General features: G+C 35.4%; 1 protein-coding gene across 1 annotated transcript; it reads right to left on the bottom strand.

Annotated features, from left to right (window-relative positions):
- Positions 1 to 12,600: 12,600 nt before the first annotated feature.
- Positions 12,601 to 14,667, bottom strand: LOC109150202. Its single transcript, XM_019298119.1, has one exon. The coding sequence runs from the start codon at positions 14,665 to 14,667 to the stop codon at positions 12,601 to 12,603; it is 2,067 nt and encodes a 688-aa protein (XP_019153664.1).
- Between the last annotated feature and the right edge of the window lie 6,345 nt (positions 14,668 to 21,012).

The following is a 21,012-nucleotide window of genomic DNA, read 5'->3' as shown; positions in this document are numbered from 1 at the left end:
TCTTGTTGTAAACTTCTTACAAAATATTCATTCAAACTTCTTGTAAAAGGTTTTACCGAGTATTATTTATTCCTATTTGGGAATTAGATTTTGATGAATTCCATATTTTTTGTTGTTTTACCTTTACCCATGCTTTTTTATTTATTTATCGATTTGCTTGTTGCTTATATATTTTAGAGCAAATTGATTGTGTTTAAATGAGTTGGAGGTGTTAATGGCTAAATTATGAAAGATTGAGCCTAATCCATGTGTTCCTTCTCAACTAAAAGTCTAAGCTAATAGTTAGATTGCACATTAATGGTTATATTATGCTCAACACGCCACCTCACGTGTGCGAGCCGGTTACTTTTGGGCTCCAAGCAACACGTGGGTAGCCCTGGTACCAAATTGAAGCACGTATTCTATCTCAACTAATAGTCTAAGTTAATAGTTAGATTGCACATTAATAGTTATATTATGTTCAACAATCGAATAAATTTGAAGTCATTTACTCATTTAGGTGTAAAGATGGGTTTGACATCATTTAGGTGTAAGGATGGGTTTGACATCGATGTTGAGGCCCAAGAAAGATAAAGATCATGTTGGAAGCATTATGACATGACGCTAAGACTCAAAATGCAATCGTTATATCCTACACCACGGCGCACCTAGCACTGTGCGCCGCGCGCCTCCCAAAACGACGTCGTTTTGGGGTCGTGTTAGGAGGCGCGGTAGGAAGTTGCTGAGATTATGTGTATTCGTTCACAACGTTATGTGTATTCGTTCACAACGTTATGTGTATTCGTTCACAACGTTATGTGTATTGGTTCATACAGTTATGTGTATTTTTTATACAATTATGTACATTGTTTTTATACAATTATGTACATCCGAATCAAAAAATTTGTGTGTATTATGTTAAGAGTTGATGTGTATTATGTTAAGAGTTTATGTTTATTATGTATTATGTTAGATTATGTGTATTATCTTTTAAAAAGAGTATGTATATTTTGTTATAACATTATGTGTATTCATGTATAACATTATGTGTATTCAAGTATAACATTATGTACATTCTTGAACAGCGGGGTTTTTTTTAAAGAAAAGCCTACTGCCATTCACTGGGGCGGGAAATTTCAAAAAAAAAAATAATTAAAACGACGTCGTTTTGCATCTGGGCGCATAGTGCAATGTACGCCGTGGTGTAGGATATAAATTGCCCTCAAAATGCATACGAAAAGAAGTTACACCTAAGCAAGAATTGAGAGCTATGGCCTGCACAATGGCCATGGTTGTTGCAACTGTAGGAGTAGAGAAAAACTTTTCATTTCATGGTCATGACCGGAAAACTAGTGCATTTCGTCCACACTATCATGAGCTATATCACATGAAGAAATAACACAACACCTAGCTTGATCACAATATTTTTTATGTAAATCTAATTGCACATCATCTGACAAATGATGCCACATAGCATCCTAAATTACTTTCAACCTTTCTAAACAATTTGAAACGAAAAGTGTTGCAAACAACTTCCAAAGGGGATGAGTGGACGCCCAATCGCTCGACTTATTGATTGCATTAATATATTCTCTAATCTCTATCATCACCAAACAACTTTTAGCATAACAGGCATCTCAGTATAAATCATATTGAACACTAACATGTCGCACTGCATACTATAATCAAAACACATCTAATATAATATATAGATTACGACGTCGGCCAATTACGTCGGCTATGCCATTGACAGTTGCAGAGCAACTATGACTTTATTCCTGTCGTGTTTCTTTAATTATATTACTAGACTAGACAATTATTTAGCTCATGCTTTAGCTAATTCGGCATACCAGCAGGATGCTGCTATGTATTGGGATGTTCACCCACCTGACATTATTTCGGCTTATTTCTAATGAAGTACCATATATATATATATATATATATATATATATATATATATATATATATATATATATATATATATATATATATATATATATATATATATATATATTAGGTTCAAATGCGATTCGTGCGCTCAGGTGCGGTTGTGTGGTGAGAGAAGAGTCATTGATCTTGCCAAAATCAACGTCAAAGATTAAAAAAAAAATTAAAAAATCTTGTGGCAATTTAGTAATTTTTGCATCTAAGTCAAATTTAAGGTGCATGGTTTTCCTTCTTAAGGTGCGTGATTTTTGTGCTTAAGGTGCGTGGTTTTCCTTCTTATTGTTTTGACGTCGATTTGGTAAAAACCAACGTTGTATGTTATTTTTGTAGTAGTGATCCTTTCTTCAATCCTTGAAGTTCCTCTTGTTTTGTGGGAGAATTGAAGAGAACTTGAGCTATAAGATGATCTAAACCTAGAGAGAGAAATATCTAATCTAAAAGCTTTGCAAATGATAAAAGATACAAGATAGAGTGAAAAGTAGATAGCCAATCATGCCACAAGGCTTTATTTAAAATGCTGATTTTGATGGGCGTAGGAGCAGGCGTACCCACGTACGCCAGCTCGTACGCCGCCCAGCTTTCAACATTCGGTTCCCTGTCACAACCTGGTCACGAACGTGGCTCACTCATGACAGGGTCTGCAGCATTTTTCTCCATTGCATTCTTCCTCGGTTGTTCCATTTCAAGCCTATATGCCTTCCTTTAAGCTCAAAAACCTACAAAACACTAAAGTGTACATATTTATAGAGCTTTGCAACACATTAGCACATTTCAAATCATTTCCATCATAAATCAACAACAAAGGACTCCAAATAAGCACAACACAACCCCAAAATGACCCATAAAAGATAGCATCTTTGCCACTTATCATCCATACATACATGCCAAATTAAATATCTTAAGAACAAAGATATCCTAGCTTGGCATCCTTTTTAACAGTTCAATTATTATTGACACATGTATCCTCGCTAGGTATATATTTATATTTGAGTACTTCCTATGAATTATGTCGTTTGAAGAATTAGATTAAATTTGATGAGTTAGGTATTTTGATGAATTATATTGATTTGGATGAATTAGATATATATTCCTTGATTATAAACTAGGTCTTGATTACGAATTAGGTTCTTTGATTACGATATAGGTAATCATCAGATTTCAAATTACCTAATATCGTTTCAAAATGCGTCCATAATCGAGTATCTAAATCTGATTTTCATAGTACTATCAATTGACAGATATGGATCAGAGTTTGATGTATGAGAAACGCATTACACCCAAATATATACAAGGGGTTCAAGAGTTTATGCAATATGCTTAAGAAAATAAAAGCAAAAAGGCGGAAGATTTTATAACGTGCTCGTGTTGTGATTGTAAAATATTTAGAAGATATCGTAGTTCTAAAGAAGTGAAGATCCATTTGATACGCCGTGACTTTATGGAAGGGTACGATCGATGGATATGGCATGGTGAAAGCTTACCTCCTAGTACAAGTATTAGTAAGAATGAAGCTCATGCAGATAGTGAAACTCATGCAGAGAGTGAAACTCAAGCAAATAGTCAAACTCAGGCAGATAACGAGGAGAATAATGAAACTCATGTTAGCAATGATGAGGATGATGGAATTAATAACCGAATAGATGAAATGATGTGTGATGTGCAGGGAGATTTTAGTGAAATACCTCCCGAATTTAAATGCTGAAAAATCTTTGTCTCTAAGTGTACCAAATATACTAAGTTATCTGGTGTGCTTAAATTATATAATTTAAAAGCAAAGAATGGATGGAGTGATAAGAGTTTCACAGGATTATTAGAACTACTAAAAGACATGCTTTCTAGTGATAATGAACTTCCAAATTCAACCTACAAAGCAAAGAAGTTGTTGTGTCTGTTGGGTATGGACATTGAGAGGATACATGCATGTGCAAATGATTGAAATTTTCGTAGGGGCCCACAAAATGAAGATAGCTAATTATTAATTGACACATCATGGAGTAAAAGTGAGGGAGTATAAATATGGAGTACATTTAATAGAATTATTTGTTGAAAAAATAGCTTAAAATGGCATTATAAGTGGTTATTTTGTGGTACAATTATTAGTGGGGTCCACTTCCAATTTGGATCGAGTCAAAGTGGATTCGGGTTTTTCATAGTGAGACGAAGAGATTGATATATTGTACGCTCAAAACGGATAATGGGTGAATGAGAAATTGATTCTCAAAGTAGACTCATTTGAGTTGGAAAAAATGAAGGGGAAAAAGGAAGCTTTTGTCCCACATTGGTTTGGGAAGTAGGTTTGCACAATTGCACCAATATTTATATAAGAATCTTTCAAAAGCTTATTGAATTGTATAGAATAAAGCACTTTTTTGCACACGAGGTGCAAATCAAATTTCAAAATGAGATTGAAAAAGCTTTACTCGTGCACGCGGGGGCATGAACCGTAGTATGTTTTATCCTGGGAAATCTACACTACAACGCTCATAGCACTTTTGGGAGGTAGCAAATAAGGTTTTACGCTCATAGCACTTTTGGGAGGTAGCAAATAAGGTTTTAAAGAAATGGTGATTTGCTCGACTCGTGCTAACCACCAACCTAAACCTACACCATATCCCTTTGCCATAAAATAATAATCCTTTTTTCGTAGGATTATTGTTGAATTTTTCCAACGTGATTTCCAACATTATTTAGGCCATCCACATATGTGGATAATGCACAAATTATATATATACATATACATACATATATATATATATATATATATATATATATATATATATATATATATATATATATATATATATATATATATATATATATATAAAAGAGCCAAGTTGGCGGAGAGAGAGGCAAGAGAGAGAGAGGGCTGGAGATTTAACCAAAGATTTTTTGCTATGCTCTTATTTGTAAGTTTTGTTTTATAAATTTTTATTAAAAATTAGTACTTAATTATTAATTATAATAATAATGTAATTCTCTATAAGCTCGTTTGGTTTTAAATTATTTATTCATTTTTATAAAATATAATTTTTTTATTTATGAAAGCACTGGTGTAGTTATTGACTATTTTAGCTTTAAGAAAGCATCTAGAATTGTTTTCATCTGTATGTATAATTGTTAAAAACTTGTTAATCTTATTTCAAGTTATTTGATATTAGTATTTTTTTCTTATTTAATTTAAATTTTAGTTATTGAAATATATATTAATTTAATATAGAGCCCATTTTTGTTCATACGCCCTGGGCCTATAAAATGATAGGACCGACCCTGGCTGTTACAAGTGTGCTCAGCGGGTGCGTGCAATAATTGGGCGCGTCAGGCGCGCTGGCAATATTTATTTTTTTTATTATTATTATTTTAAAATTAGTTTACTTTTTTTTTTTTTCGTTTTTTCTTTTCTCAGCCATATTCTCTTTCCTAATCACACTTATAAAAACTACAAAAAAATCTCACTATTATGGATGCTCTTAGCACATATGAAAAAGGTGATATGAGCATATGAAGCACTACAATATTGACTATTGTCACATTTAAGTTGGTACGTGTCATTTTGAGGGTATAGAAATTCACGAAGCACTACAATATTGACTATTGTCACATTTAAGTTGGTACGTACATTTCTTTTGGAGGGTATAGAAATTCACGAGTTATACTATATGTACTTCCAAATTCTACTTCTTTATTTGTACTTTCTGAGGTGACAAGTCAGGATTAGTTTTTTTTTTAACATGTGGATCCACAGAAAAGTGTTTACATCAAGAACATATGAGAGAAAGTACAAATTGAGAGTATAAAATGAGAGTACACCAAGTATTTTCCGAAATTTACTCAGCTTTAATTTAAATTCCGATCTGACACATTGTCACATTTGATAGAAGAAAGTGATGGGTGTCCAAATGATGTGGAAAATCATGCACCAGCAAACACACCTGTCATTCTGTCAATATTGAGGGCCATATTCACATTTAATAAGGTTGCATTCATGGGAATTGAAGAAGTCATGCACCTTTGTCATCAAGTTATGATTTGCTAGTTTATTTTTTCTTTATTAGTATTATTTTTTAAGATACGGGTGAAATAGACGCTTCAATTATAAATTAAAATGTAATTAAAATTTAAACTAATAAAAATTTCAATTAAACCATTCATCTCTTCACTTTTATGCAGTTAAATTAATTAATATATTCATTTAGGTCACTGATAAATTTCTTTTTTATTTTAATTCAAAAAATTAATTAAAATAATAAATATATTTTTAATTCAAATATATTAATACAAAAAAAGAAAAAAAAAAAACCCTCCAGCGACTTCTTCTCCATCTTGTTGGTGTTGAGAATTAATTATAAAGATTATCTCAATTCTCCTTCGTTCCGTTGGTGTTGAGAATATATTAATTAGAGTTAATTACCGAAATGGTCCCTTGATTATAGTGAAATTACCAATTTGATCATTGACTATTTTTTTATTAATTAAGTCCCTCAATTTTAAAAATCTTAATCAATTTGGTCCTCCGTTTGTTTGACCGTTAGTCAACCGTTAACTTGGTTAAAATTTGACTAACGGTCAAACAAACGGAGGACCAAATTGGTTAAAATTTTTAAAGTTGAGGGACTTAATTGGTTAAAAAAATAGTTAATGACGAAATTGATAATTTCGCTATAGTCAAGGACCATTTTGATAATTAACTCTATTAATTATAATGATTATAGTATCCGACTTCAATTAGACCTTCATCTATTTACTTTTATGCAGTTAAATTAATTAACAGATTATATTTAGGTCACAGATAAATTTCTTTTTTTTATTTTAATTAAAAAAATTAATTAAAATAATAAATATATTTTTAATTCAGATATATTAATAATATTCAAAATAAAAAAAAAAAAACCTCCGGCGACCTCTTCTTCATCCTGTTGGTGTTGAAAATTAATTATGATGATTATCTATTTTCTCCTTCGTCCAGTTGGTGTTAAGAATTAATTATAATGAGTATCTCTTTTCTCCTCCGTATCCAATGAAATTCTGGTATCCGAATTGATAATGGTTTACACTCACTCACTCAGCCACAAAACATGCAATGAGTACAATTCAATAACTCAACACAACAGAGTAAAAATTAAAGTTCTCATCGTTAGCTACTAAATCGACAAATAAAATTCAATAACAGAAAAAAGAAAATGATGGTGCCATCAACAAGACCACCGGCGATGAGGCCGAGAGAGAATTCTTCGGAATTGGGCAGAGGCTTTCCCTAGGAGAAGCGGTTGAACCGCTCCGATCTGGCCACCGAGCCGGCCAAGATGAGCTCCCGATCATCTGATGTGAAGTCGAGCTCGAAGATGTCGAGTTTGGCCGATGAACTGAATGATATATCGACTGCACCCGCCATGGTTCAGGTGCGGACGCCGATGTGTTCACCGCCTTCATAATCGCCATGGCGCACCACCAGTCACCGATCAATCCAACAACGAAGACGTCCCTTGTGTGTAGAGATTGCAAAATGAATCTACGGTTGGGTTTGAGAATTGGGGAGAATTCACAGCAGACAACAGATCGAGGCTGGACTCCATTTTTTATTATTTAAAAAAAAATTAATTATTTTACCTACTATTACCTTGTGTTTGCCAGTAAATTGTGCTAATTGTACAAATTTAAAAGTTATAGACTTAGGTATCCTCAATAGTGGGAATTTTAGTGTAATTTTTGTAGGTGTGATTAAAAAAGAAAAAATGATAGGGAAAAATAAAATAAAATCAAAAGCAGAAAAAGAAAAAAATAAAATTAGATTGATTTACGCGCTCAGGCTAGCGCGTGCAGTGCAAGCACTTGCCTGGGCGTGAGAGTTGCGCCTCACATGCAACTCTCCCTTCCTCACTGTGGGACCCACATTTTACAAAATTTGGGGTGCTTGCAGGAGCAATCCATTTCATCTCTCTACTCCTCTCTCTTTCATGTAACAAAAGCAACTGAAAAAGTCATGTAAGATCCCCTTAATGGGGATGCCTTAATTGCATAAAAGTGAAGAGCTAAATGGTCTAATTTAAGCTATTGTTAATTTTTGGGGCTAAGGAGAGCCTTTAAGATTGAAAATTCAACTTTTTTAGAGAAGACATAAAATGATGGGACAATTTGAATTGTGTTGCAAATGATATTGTGACGGGTGTATGATGGGGTGATGATTACATTATAAAATATGTGATGTGATAACGGCAATGCTAAAAAAAGAAAAATATGTTTTTTTTTTCAATACCGCCTCAACTAGGCTTGAATCTACAACTTCTTATATGAAAGTGTAACTTGGTGTCAAAAGACCATAAGATCCTTGGCAAAAGTTATGTTTAAATATGTTATTATATATATATATATATATATATATATATATATATATATATATATATATATAAATCAAATAAGAAACTATTGTACCATACGAGAGGAAATTAATTAATAACCAATCAGAATCGATGTAGAATTTAGATTTAACTACGTTAAGCAAGAAGAAGAGAAGTGAAAATATGGTGATATTTTGATAAATAACTCAAACTTTAAGTGCAAGTAACAACACTACTATGGTTTAGTTTTGAAATAGCAATACTATGCAATATCTTAAAGTGTATCCGGCGATATGTTTAAATGCGGTGAAATGGTTCACCTTTGAGTGTTTATGGTTATTTTTCTTTTAATTTGGTTTAAAAGTTCACTTTAAAGTTTAGTAGTTATAATTTATCTTTAGAGTGCACTTAGTATAAAAAGTTCACCTAACGATATTATTAATTTCACCCAATGTGAAAGTTAATTGCACTTAGGGTTTCAGTTTATATAATTTTTTGTTTTAAGTTTTTTATTTTTTATACTTTGGTTTAATGTATTCATTTTTTCCTAATTAGGAGTTTAGTATTTATGTTTACCTTTGTATTTAGTCTTGTGGTTTGATTTTTAAGGTTTATCAACATATGTACTTTGTTGTTTTGTTCAATTGTACTTTTTTTAGTATTAAAAGTTGTACTGTGCAACATTGCAATATTGCACTTTAATTTAAAGTTTAAATTATTTACAAAAATGTCACTATATTTTTTCTTCTATTTGCTAGCTTTAGATCCATTATCTTTTTAGATCAACAGCTTTGATTAGTTTATAGTTCTCTTCTGAGCAGTGGTTCTTATGAGAGTGAGAGTCCCTATATATTGTTGAAAATTTTTACAAAATTGACATTTTGAGTGGTCATTTTGTGGGACAAATATATATGAGTTTCAATTTCAATTTCAATTTGGGGTGGATCAAAGTGAAATCAGGTTCTTTTAAGTGAGACAAAGAAATCGACATACTGTGCACTCAAAATAAGTAATGAGTGAATGAGAAAATGATTCTCAAAATATATCCATGAAGTAGGAAAATTGGAGTTAGGAAGGCTTGGAATAAGTTTTTTGACCCACATAGGAAAATGGATTTGAGAATGCATTAGTATATAACAATTTCCCTTTTAGAAGAATTTGAATTATATAGCACATAAACTCGATCTCTCTCCTGCGCTGATGATGCTGGACTAAAGTCAATCGTTATGCCTTGGACCCGTGTCCAGCATGCTTGCTGGACACGGGTAACAGTGCCGTTAGGCACTGTTATCTCCTCTTTTTTTTTTTTTTTTTTTTTTTTTTTTTTTTTTTTTTTTTTTTTTTTTTTTTAAATTTCAGATCACTTTGTTATAGAAGTATATGTTCATAATTTTATTACTATATGTTAATAACTATACATTCATAACTCCATAATTGTACGTTCATAACTCTATAACTGTACATTCATAACTCTATAACTGTACATTCATAACGTCATAACTGTACATTCATAACTCCATAATTGTACATTCATAATTTTCGAAGCTCTATGTTCACAATTTTAGAGCTCTATGTTCATAATTTTATCACTATATGTTCATAATTGTAAGTTCATAATGTTAGAGCTCTTTGTTCATAATTCGATCAATAACTGTACATTCATAATTCCATAACTGTAGATTCATAATCTCATAACTGTAGATTCATAACTCCATAACTGTAGATTCATAACTCTATAACTGTACATTCATAATCTTCGAAGCTCTATATTCACAATTTTAAAGCTCCATGGTCATAATTTTATCACTATATATGTTCATAATTGTAAGTTCATAATGTTAGAGCTCTGTGTTCATAATTTCATAATTGCATAACTGTACATTCATAACGGCATAACTGTACATTCATAACGGCATAACTGTACATTCATAATCAAAAAAAAAAAAATAACGCCGTTAACGCCGTTAACGGCAAAACACGCGCAATTTTTTTTTTTTTTTTTTTTTTTAACTAAATGACGCGTTTTTTTTTAAAAACGACGTCGTTTTGGGCCCGTGTCCACAATTCAATGTGGACACGGGTCCAGAGCATAATTTGCCGACTAAATTCCTTATGCTCTGCCTATTGTTGTTAGAGTATCTTTATCAATTGGGGTTATTTCTCAATTTTTTTTTGTGGGCCCCAGCATCCACCTCATCCTCCACTATCTCACCCAATCACAAAAACACTCTCTTCTCCACATCAGTTTTAAGTTATTTCTCAATTTTTATGAACCCACTATTTAACCCACTATATTTTAATTGTTTCTTTATCTATTTTATTTATAAATTTATAATTTTAATACAAAATAGTGAAACATGCCTACTGGATTTGCAAATGAAACAAAAAAGATGGATGTGAAAAATTTGTAAATAATAAAACAATAAAAAAACAAATTTGCAAATGAAAAATTTTAAATGTGAAAAATTTTGAAATTTGTGAAAAATTTAAAATATAAATAATAAAACAATAAAAAAACAGATTAAATGTTAAAAACAAAAAAGATGATGTATACTGCATGCCTGCGATTCTACGAACCAGATATGAAGTTAACAACATAAAAAAAAAAAAAAAAAAAAAAAAAAAAAAGAAACTCAATCGCCCAGCTGGTGGCCACTGCATTCTTTCTTTATTTCTTTTTTTCCCTGACATTATCCTCTCCTTTGCCGGAGGACGATTTCTCAAATAACTCACACTCACATCATATTTGAACTTGGACTTGAGAGATTTACTGTGCAAATAACTTGGAATTATGCTCTAGTGTGGATGTTTTTATATACTTTTATTTATCAGCCTTCGGAACTAACACACATACTGCTGTTAAAGAACCGAACATAAATGAATGAAGGTTATTCGTGTTCATTTGTTAAGATTTTTAAAAATTTGGTCAATTCGTGTTAGTTTGTTAAGCGTTAATTAGTGTTTGTTAACGTTAACAAACGCGTTCACGAACATGTTTATTAATGTTTGCGAACACGTTCGTGAATGCTTGCTTAATAACCAAACACATGCTCATGTTAATCATCACAATTCGTTCGTGAATAAGAAATAATCTATGTTCACTGAAATTGCACCGTAACACTTGAAATATAAAAGCTATGTGTTTTTACTTGTTAATTAGTTTTGCATCAATTTAGTTAATTAATTAAACTTGTTTATGCAAGTATAAATAATAACTGCAGAAAGCATAAAGTAAATTAAAAACACAAAGAAATTGTTACGCAGTTCGGAGCTCCTTCTCCTACGTCTGCGGGGCAACCCACGTCTGCCCAATCCACTATAGATGTTCACCAAAAGGAGTATTACAAGAGGTAAATGAAGACGGCCTCCAGCCTTTACCACTACCACTCTTTCTAACACCTATCCAGGACTGACACACGAATACCCGAACAATCTTCACAAGTTGCTTCAGCAGTACCACGTACTGATCATGTAGTACAATTTAAATACTCTTAAGAATTAAATCATAAATCACATTAAAACATAAAATAGCTTTGTAAATTCAGGATAGCTCTTGCAATGTGTAAGAATCAAATTGGCAATGTCTTCATTCGAGCAGTATGTTTTTATAGTGCTTCATGAGCCTTTTGTTTTGATCCTCAATTGTAGCCTCTTCCTTAGCCTTCCACTGTTCGAATAAGCCACATCCACTCATTTTTGTTCTTTGAATGCTTCACCGTAGACTTAATTATACACTGCATGCTGGCCACTAATTTTATACTCACATGGTCCATAAAAGAATTAAGCTAACAACACTAATTTAATTTAAATCTAGTACAACCAATAAAATAGCCAATAGTGTAAATTTATTTTACACTTACAATCTCCCCCTTTGGCATTTTATTTAGAAAATTTGAGTATCAAATACTTTGGGCAAGAATCAATTTAAGTTTTATTTATAGCCCTTAGTATAGGTACTTAACATAACATAAAAAAATAACAAATTAAATTCTTTTTGACCATTTGTGAGTAGAGAACCTAATTGGAAATCTTCAATTCTTGAATCACACACAGAAGCATTGAAAACATAGCATACCATATCAACGATTAACTTGTGCATGTGAGATACCATACCAAAAATATCCATACAGTTAGTTTGGAGCACCAAACACTACTATTACTCCCCATAACTAATATAAGTCCATTATTACCATACTGACTAGCATTAACACTTCCAAAACTAACCAATACCAACAAACACTGCCAAATAAAACCGTACCATAGTCATAAAAAAAAAAAACAGTAGTCATCCAAAAAGTAGAAGATTTCATCCAAAAAGAACCGTAATACTCCTCCTTACTCCTTACTCCCCCTTTTGCCAAATAAATGACAAAGGAAGGTGAACATCAAATAGTGGATTAGAGTTACCGTGCAGACGGGTGCCCGAGTCTGAATCATCTTCTTCATCTTCAGAGTCAGAATCCGAGGAAGCAGCTCCAGTGTCAGCTAAAACCCGAGCGTGAATAGCTTCCATGCGAGTGATTTCTTCGAGCTGTGCATCACGAAGCTTTGCAAGGCCAGAGATGGTGGCTTGTTGAGAGGTGACTGACTGTTGAACTTGTGCAACAGAGGCCTCAAGAGTGAGCACAATCTGCCTACGATCAACCAATGTTGGGGGCTCTTTGGGAACCAGTCTTGAGCCTGGACGAGAAGCTGACGCAGTGTCAGTAGATGAAGCTGGCGCAGAAACCAGTGGCGCTGGAGGTGGAATAGCAGGAAGCTGATCAAGTGAAGCTCGATCATCATAATGGCCCCGTTGTGTAAGTCGATCATAAAAAATGTAAGCATTGTCAGGAGTTGTAATCACTTCTTCCTTATAGGGCTTAAAACCATGATCCTGAAGCACCGCATAAATCAAACACGGATATGGGAGATGGACTTTGGCTTCTTTCTTCTGCAAAAAAGACATTAAGTGAGAGAAAATAACCATGCCGAGGTTGAACGGAAGATGGTTCCTGATTTTGTATAGAAGGCCAGCTAGATGTTCTGGTACTTGGTGGCGACGGACTGCCGGGACCCAATTTGCCGATGCAAGGCGAAGAAGCACGGAGTAGACAGTTGTGAGCTTCAAGCTTGAAATTCCATCACTCGCCCATGAAACCACTTTATTATGAGTGAGTGCAGTTGCCAACAAGTGAGGATTAGGATCCGGAGAAGCAGGATGATTTGGTGTGCCCAAATATGCATTAATCTCAGTAGGCCCGAAAGGATACCAAGTGCCACGAATGAAAACCTGATGAAATCGTGCTGAGCCTTCAGTGAATGTGTCCAAGGTCAAATTTGTGTAAAATTCTGCTGTCAACCATGTGGAGTAGGGACCAATATGGCGTAGAGAGGCAAGCAAATTTTGATCACGTAACAACGGGATAATATTGCACTTGGCAGCCAAATCCTCTTCATTGATGGATTTTTCGACGATGAAAACACGGTTGACATGAGTTTTCCAAACAGCAAATAAATCGGGAGACAGAAGATGCGGTTTGTAGACCTTGCTTGATCCTTTCGATTTGGAGCCAGATGGCGTAGGAACAACATGTGTGTCAACTTGGGCTCTTGACCGAGTGGTTCTGGGTGGCAATGTGGAACTCATCCGTTGAAGTTTACGGTCAGTTTGAGTTTCAACATCATCCAACTGTGACAATCCTCTCTTTTCTGCAGTACCTGAAACAGAGATTTTCTCGTTTCCCTTTCGGGAAGATTTAGCAATAGGAACAGAGATAATGGGAACCGATTCTTGAGTAGATGAAACAGGAATGGGTACAGGATCAGAGTGACTTTTAGACGCAGCAATAGTAACGGGGATAGAAAAGGCCGAACAAGATACAGTTGGAACAGACACATGTTGGGCAACATTTCGAATGGAAAACGCAGATGGCAAAGAATTTACTAAGTCAGATAAAGCAACTAAATCAACATTTTCCCTAGGTAAATTGTGAGTCAAAGGATCATAAGGATCACCAGGTACAGGCAGAGTTTGAACATCAAAAACATCATGAGATATGGGAAACACAAATTGATCAGGCAAAGATACATCAAAATCAATTTTTCTAGATGTGTTTAAAGGTGAAGAGAGGGCAGGGAGTACCACTGTCTGAGATGAGGCAAGAGACGCTGGACCGGGAAGAGTGGAATCTGGGACAGCGGCTAACACAAGTGGAAACAGCCAAGGTGTGGCTGAGATATGGCGAGCTAGAGCAAGCATTTGCCTCTGTTCTTTGTCCGTGAGCCCTTCCAGTAGAAACCCATCTGATTTAATTGTTGCAAGAACCTTATCGGTAGCTTCAGGAGATAAGGGAGACTCGGCATCAATGATTTTTCGAAATAGGTTGGCTCTTTCGGATCGAGTTAAGGTGAGAAATGGATTTTCCATGGGTGTAGCTTGTAGAGAGCAACAATAGTGGAAGGTGAAGAGATGAAGATGATGGTGGTGATCTCGGGTTAGAGAGGAAGACCAAGAGAGACAAAAAGTAATGGGTTGATTTGATGTCTAACTTGAAAAGGCGTGAGAGAGTTGATGGCTAGGATAGATATAATGATAGACATAGGTTTGTAGATGAGTGGAAAAAGGAGAGATTGATGGTGTTTGACTAGAATTAGTCTTCTAGATGCAAGCATGAGACATCCGAAAAAAATGAAGAATAAAACACCCCAAGGAAAAATTAGTAATTCATAAATAGATAAGTAAGACCGGAAATATTAAATAATCCCAAACAAATTCATATCCCTTTGTCCCTGGTAACAGAAACCAATTAATCAGTTATTTCAAAATAAAAAATAAAAAAAATTAAAAAAAATACCTGCTGGAGAATTTAGACATTAATCGTACAAACTCCGAGGGCTGCACAAAGTAGTTCAAACCTGGATTTGTCTAATGGTTTCGTGAATAAATCTGCAAGATTTTTGTCAGTAGGAATGTATTCTAACTTAATTTCTTTTTCTTCAACTAGTTCACGGATGAAATGATGACGGATGTCTATGTGCTTCGTCCGGGAGTGTTGGACCGGATTTTTAGATATATTGATCGCACTCGTGTTGTTGCAGAAGAGGACCATATTTTTCTGATCAAACCCGTAATCGGACAGCATTTGACGCATCCAAAGCAGTTGTGTACAACAACTGCCTGCAGCTATGTACTCAACTTTTGCAGTGTTGAGCGATATTGAATTTTGTTTTTTACTCAGCCAGGCAACCAGATTTTTCCCAATAAAGAAACATCCTCCGGACGTGTTTTTTCTATCATCGGCGTTACCAGCCCAGTCAGCATCACTAAAACCTATAAGACTAAGATTAGTATCAGTGGAATACCAAATACCATAATTTATTGTACCTTTAACGTATTTTATAATACGTTTGACTGCCTTCAAGTGCGATTCCTTTGGATTTGCTTGATAGCGTGCACACATGCCAATACTTACCATGATGTCAGGTCTACTAGCAGTTAGGTACAGTAGACTACCAATCATACTCCTGTACAATGTGGAGTCAATGGAAGTTCCTTGATTGTCTTTAGATAATTTTGTAGTTGTTGAGACGGGTGTCCGGGCATCTTTCGCAGATTCTAGACCGAATTTTGATATGAGATTTTTCGCATATTTCGCTTGAGAAATAAAGATCCCTTCTTTTGACTGATTGACCTGTAATCCTAGAAAATAAGTCAGCTCTCCGATCATACTCATTTCGAACTCTTGTTGCATAACTTTGACCAGTTTGTCCGTTTCACCTGTCTGTGTGGACCCAAACACAATATCATCAACGTAAACTTGTGCAATGGTTATGTGTTTACCTGATCGTTTTATGAACAAGGTTTTGTCCGAACCTCCTCGTTTGTAATTATTCTGAAGTAAATATTGGGCAAGTCTTTCGTACCAGGCTCTTGGAGCTTGTTTTAGCCCATATAGAGCTTTTTGAAGCTTCTATACATATTCTGGATGTTGCGGGTCTTCAAACCCTTTCGGTTGTGCAACATATATATCCTCTCTGAGATAGCCATTTAGAAAGGCTGTTTTAACATCCATCTGAAAGAGCTTGATCTTTAAAGCACAGGCAATGGAGAGTAGCAATCGGATGGATTCCAGGCGAGCCACTAGAGCAAACATTTCGTCGTAGTCGATTCCCTCAATTTGGGAATATCCTTGAGCGACTAGTCTTGCTTTATTTCGAGCGATATTGCCAGTTGCGTCAGTCTTGTTTCGAAAAATCCACTTTGTACCTACAACATTTACGTTATTCGGTTTAGGAATTAGAGTCCATACCTTGTTCCTTTCGAATTGCCCCAATTCTTCTTGCATGGCCTTGATCCAGTGTTCGTCGGTTAAGGCTTCTTTGATATTCTTTGGTTCAAACTGCGACGTATAGCACGAGTATCCAGCTAGTTCAAGATAGTCACGCTTTGGTTTACCTCTAGTTTTCATACCTGAACTGGGATCTCCGATTACATTTTGGATCGGATGATTTTTCTGGATACGAGTTGGAATATCAATGTCATCATGATCATTTTCTGATTCTGTCTCAGGTTCAGATTCAGGTTGATTGTCTATGGGCAATGAAGTAGGTGACTCATGGTCTGGTTCTGGAGTACCAGCGTCAGGAGTTTTAGGTCGGTCAGTTTCAGGTTCTGTCACTGGGTCGAATTGGATAGCTTCAGTAATTTCACTAGGTTGATCATCAATGACGACATTTGTGGACTCCATGATGGTTTTGGTCACTTTATTGTATACTCGATAGGCTCTACTGTTGGTGGAATATCGGAGAAAAATTCCTTCGTCGCTTTTTGGTTCAAATTTAGAAGTAGGATTCCTATCTTTCAAAATAAAACAGTGTGAGCCGAAAATGTGAAAATAAGTAATGTTCGGTTTCTTACCTTTCCAAAGCTCATACGGAGTTTGTATTGTACCCGGACGTAGGTAAACTCTGTTGATGATGTGACACGCGGTGTTTACAGCTTCTGCCCATAATTTTTGTGGTAGTCCTTTGGCGTTGAGCAATACTCTACCCATCTCCTGGATAGTGCGATTTTTCCTTTCCACAACTCCGTTTTGTTGTGGAGTTTTTGGGGCTGAATACTCATGTGTAATCCCTTGTTGATTACAAAAGTCGTCGAACAACTTGTTCTCGAATTCTCTGTCGTGATCGCTTCGGATTCTACTGATGGATTCGTTTCTTTCTTTTTGAAGTTTTAATCCCAGTGTCTTGAATGCCTCAAGTGCCTCGGATTTTTCCCTGAGAAACATAACCCAAGAAAAACGAGAAAAATCATCAACGCATACTAGTATATATTTTTTACCTCCAAAACTTTCTGTCTGAGTTGGTCCAACGAGGTCCATGTGAATCAATTCCAGGCACCGGCTTGTGTTTATGGTGTGTTGAGCAGGGTGAGCTGATCTGATTTGTTTCCCAGCTTGGCAGGCACCACAGATAGGTGACTATACTTTCATCTTTGGTAGCCCACGAACACCTTCTATTTTTACAAGTTTATCGAGAAGTCTATAACTAAGATGACCCATTTTTTGATGCCATAGCTCATCTTCATTCACGCTGGTCCTGCAACATAGCACATTATTTGTTAGGATATAGCAATTATCAGTTGATCGTTTACCTTCCATGACACATTGATTTGTGTTGTCCATCACACTGCAGCTATTTTTAGTGAAACACACGTTCCAGTTTTTGTTGCACAATTGACTTATGCTAATAAGATTAGCGTGAAGTCCACGGACAATTAACACTTTCTCCAGTTTTGGCAAACCAGTTACATTTAAAGTGCCTACGCCAGTCACTTGACCTTTGACACCGTCACCAAAAGTAACTTCACCGTTACCGATATTGACGTTGTTCAGGAATTTTACATTCCCTGTCATGTGACGGGAACACCCGCTGTCAAAATACCATTTCTCTTCTCGTCCTGCACTTTTAGTATGAAATGAAACAAAAGATATATAATCAGCCTTTTTGACCAAAATTTGTTTTGTGAACGGGTGAATGTTCTTGTGCCTGAACTTCTCAATCCTTTGATCTTTGTAGAAGTAGTAACATTCAGGTCTGGTATGTCTGCGTAACCTGCAATAGTGGCAAATAGGATTATATAGCTTATAACTCATCTTATGTACGTTTACTTTACCATAGGAGCGTTTCACAGTGCTGCATTCAGGGATGTCATTTGGATCAGGTCCAGATGCTTTGACAAATACAGTCTTATCTTTGGAGTTACTGCCAGTAAAGCCCAAGCCAAATTTTGCAGAAGTTTTCCTGCCGGAATCAAGAATCTTATCGAGTGTTGAAGTGGTATCCATCATTTGGATTTGTCGTTTGTAGGTGCTGAGCTCCTGTTTCAAATTCTGAACTTCTTGTTGGAGTTTTGCTTCTCGGTCAGCTTCTTCCTTAAGAAGTACCTTTCCGGTTTGTACTTCGTGTTGTAGTCTTTCTTCTCGACCTGCTGCTTCTTTAAGCAAAACATTCCTATCAGCTACTTGATTTTGATATACTTTTTTTGCATTCATTACAATCTCTATTTCACTAGCTAGTTTGCAGTTCATTTTTCTTAATGCTTCCCATTTGGGATACAACTTATTAAATTCAGCTTCAAAAGATAAAACATTTTGTTCCACATCTTCTGCAGAGACGTAGTCACCACCTTCTGAGTCTTCAACAGGTTCTGAACTGTCAGTAAATCGTGCTGTGAATGCAACAAAATTACCCGAAATTTCTTCGACATCTGACCCAGTTGGTTCAACGTCGGGCTCGTCATCGCTCCAAGTAATGGCTGACATAGACTTTTTGCGTCGAAGATAGGTGGCGCATTCAGCTTGTACATGCCCAAATCCCTCGCATTCATAACACTTGATGCCTTTATTTTTGGATCTTTCTTTGGACTGTCCTGGACGTGAGACAGACTGCTTATCGTTTGACGCCCCTGTCCTAGGTGCAGTTTTGAACGACGTTTCTCCCTTTTGTGAATTTCTGTTGCGAGTGTTTTTGGATACCTGTTTCAAAATTTTAGAAAACTGTTTAGTTAAGAACGCAACTGTATCATCACTAATTTCATCTGTATCGGATACAACATTATTTTCTTCAGCGGCAAAAGCAATATTTTTTTTTGTTTTTTTCGTGTAATCAGTTAAAATCTCCATTTCATATGTTTTAAGATTTCCCATTAGCTGAGTAACAGATTTTTTCACCAAGCCATCATGCTCTTGGATGGCTGTGACTTTCATTCGAAACCTGGGCGGTAAAGATCTCAGTATCTTCTTAACAAGTTTTTCTTGCGAGAATGGTTCACCAAGGACCATTGCGCGATTCGCCAGTTCCTGTATGCGTGTATGAAAGTCGATGACTGTCTCATCCTCGTTCATGCGCAGTTCTTCGAATTCTGACTGGACCAGTTGCAGCTTTGACTGTTTTACCGATGTAGTTCCTTCGTATGTAGACTCAAGAGCTTCCCAAGCACCTTTAGCCAAAGGAATACCTGCAACAATTGAAAACTGGCTTTCATGCATAAGAGAATAAATTGTGTCTAAGGCTTTGTCATTATTTCCTGCATTGGTTATTTCTGTTTGAGTCCACTCAGTCTCTGGTTTAGTGACTTCTGTTCCATCAACACTGGAACTGGGTTTAGTGGGATGTGTCCATCCTGACACCACAGACTGCCATACAGCTTCCCCTTGAGCCTTTAGATGCGTACGGGTGCGCGCCTTCCAATATGCGTAGTTGTCGCCAGTCAACAGGGGAATGGCTTTAGTTCGATCCATTCTGCAAAACTCAATACCCCGTGAGATCAAACAAATAAGCAATAAACTTAAAAATAAAAAGAGCCGCTGAAGAGATAAATTCAAGATGCACGGATTCGCCAGATCGATAGACTAATAGATTAAGTCTATAGGCTCTGATACCAATTGGAATTGCACCGTAACACTTGAAATATAAATGCTATGTGATAGGAATATTTTTGTAAGTTTTGATGAGCCAAATGTACTTTAGATCCCCTGTGTTTTTAGGTCTTTTAGTACAAGCATCATAAATCAGAATATCGAGTCAAAAGGAATCTACCATAGGAAGAACAAAATTAATTTGAGAAATTAATTTTGGTCATACGAGTATTCATCTGAGAAAGAAGCATAAAGGAATGGCGTTGCAAAAAATGACCGGATGAGCCTAACGGCGAAATGGTAGAAATCCTTACTTAAAATGATCACACCCAAGATTGATTCCCCTCAAGGACTTATTTTTTACAAGTCCACAAAAGAGCACAATGCTACCGAAGGAGCACAATGTACTAAGGAGCACAATGCTACCAAAAGAGCACGATGCGGACAAGCATAATGTGTGCTAAGGAGCACAATGTATCAAAAGGAGCACGATGTGTCCAAAGAAGCACAATGTGACCAAATCAGAAAAGCACAATGTTCAAGTTAAGAAGCACGATGTTCAAGTCAAAGGAGCACAATGTGGCAAAGAAGCAAGATGATCAGAAATTGGATTAATTCGAAGGAATTTATTCCAAGTCTACCCACATGCCACAAGAATCCAAAATTGCCTGAAAGACATTTGATCAGAACGGTAAAATATTTATGAAGACGTGAATATAAAAACTTATCCTAGAAATAAATTCTATCAGATGAATTTATTTCAAAGATACGTTGGATATTCAATATGACAAGAAAAATAATATTTTAAGAAACAACTAGAAAATCAAGTTGTGATAAAATATTATTTGTCAGGC

The sequence above is a fragment of the Ipomoea nil genome, unplaced genomic scaffold (genome assembly GCF_001879475.1).
Source record: "Ipomoea nil cultivar Tokyo-kokei standard unplaced genomic scaffold, Asagao_1.1 scaffold2219, whole genome shotgun sequence".
Taxonomy (NCBI): Eukaryota; Viridiplantae; Streptophyta; class Magnoliopsida; order Solanales; family Convolvulaceae; genus Ipomoea; species Ipomoea nil.
The sequence above is the reverse complement of the archived record's forward strand: the minus strand, read 5'-3'. Positions and strand labels throughout refer to the sequence as shown.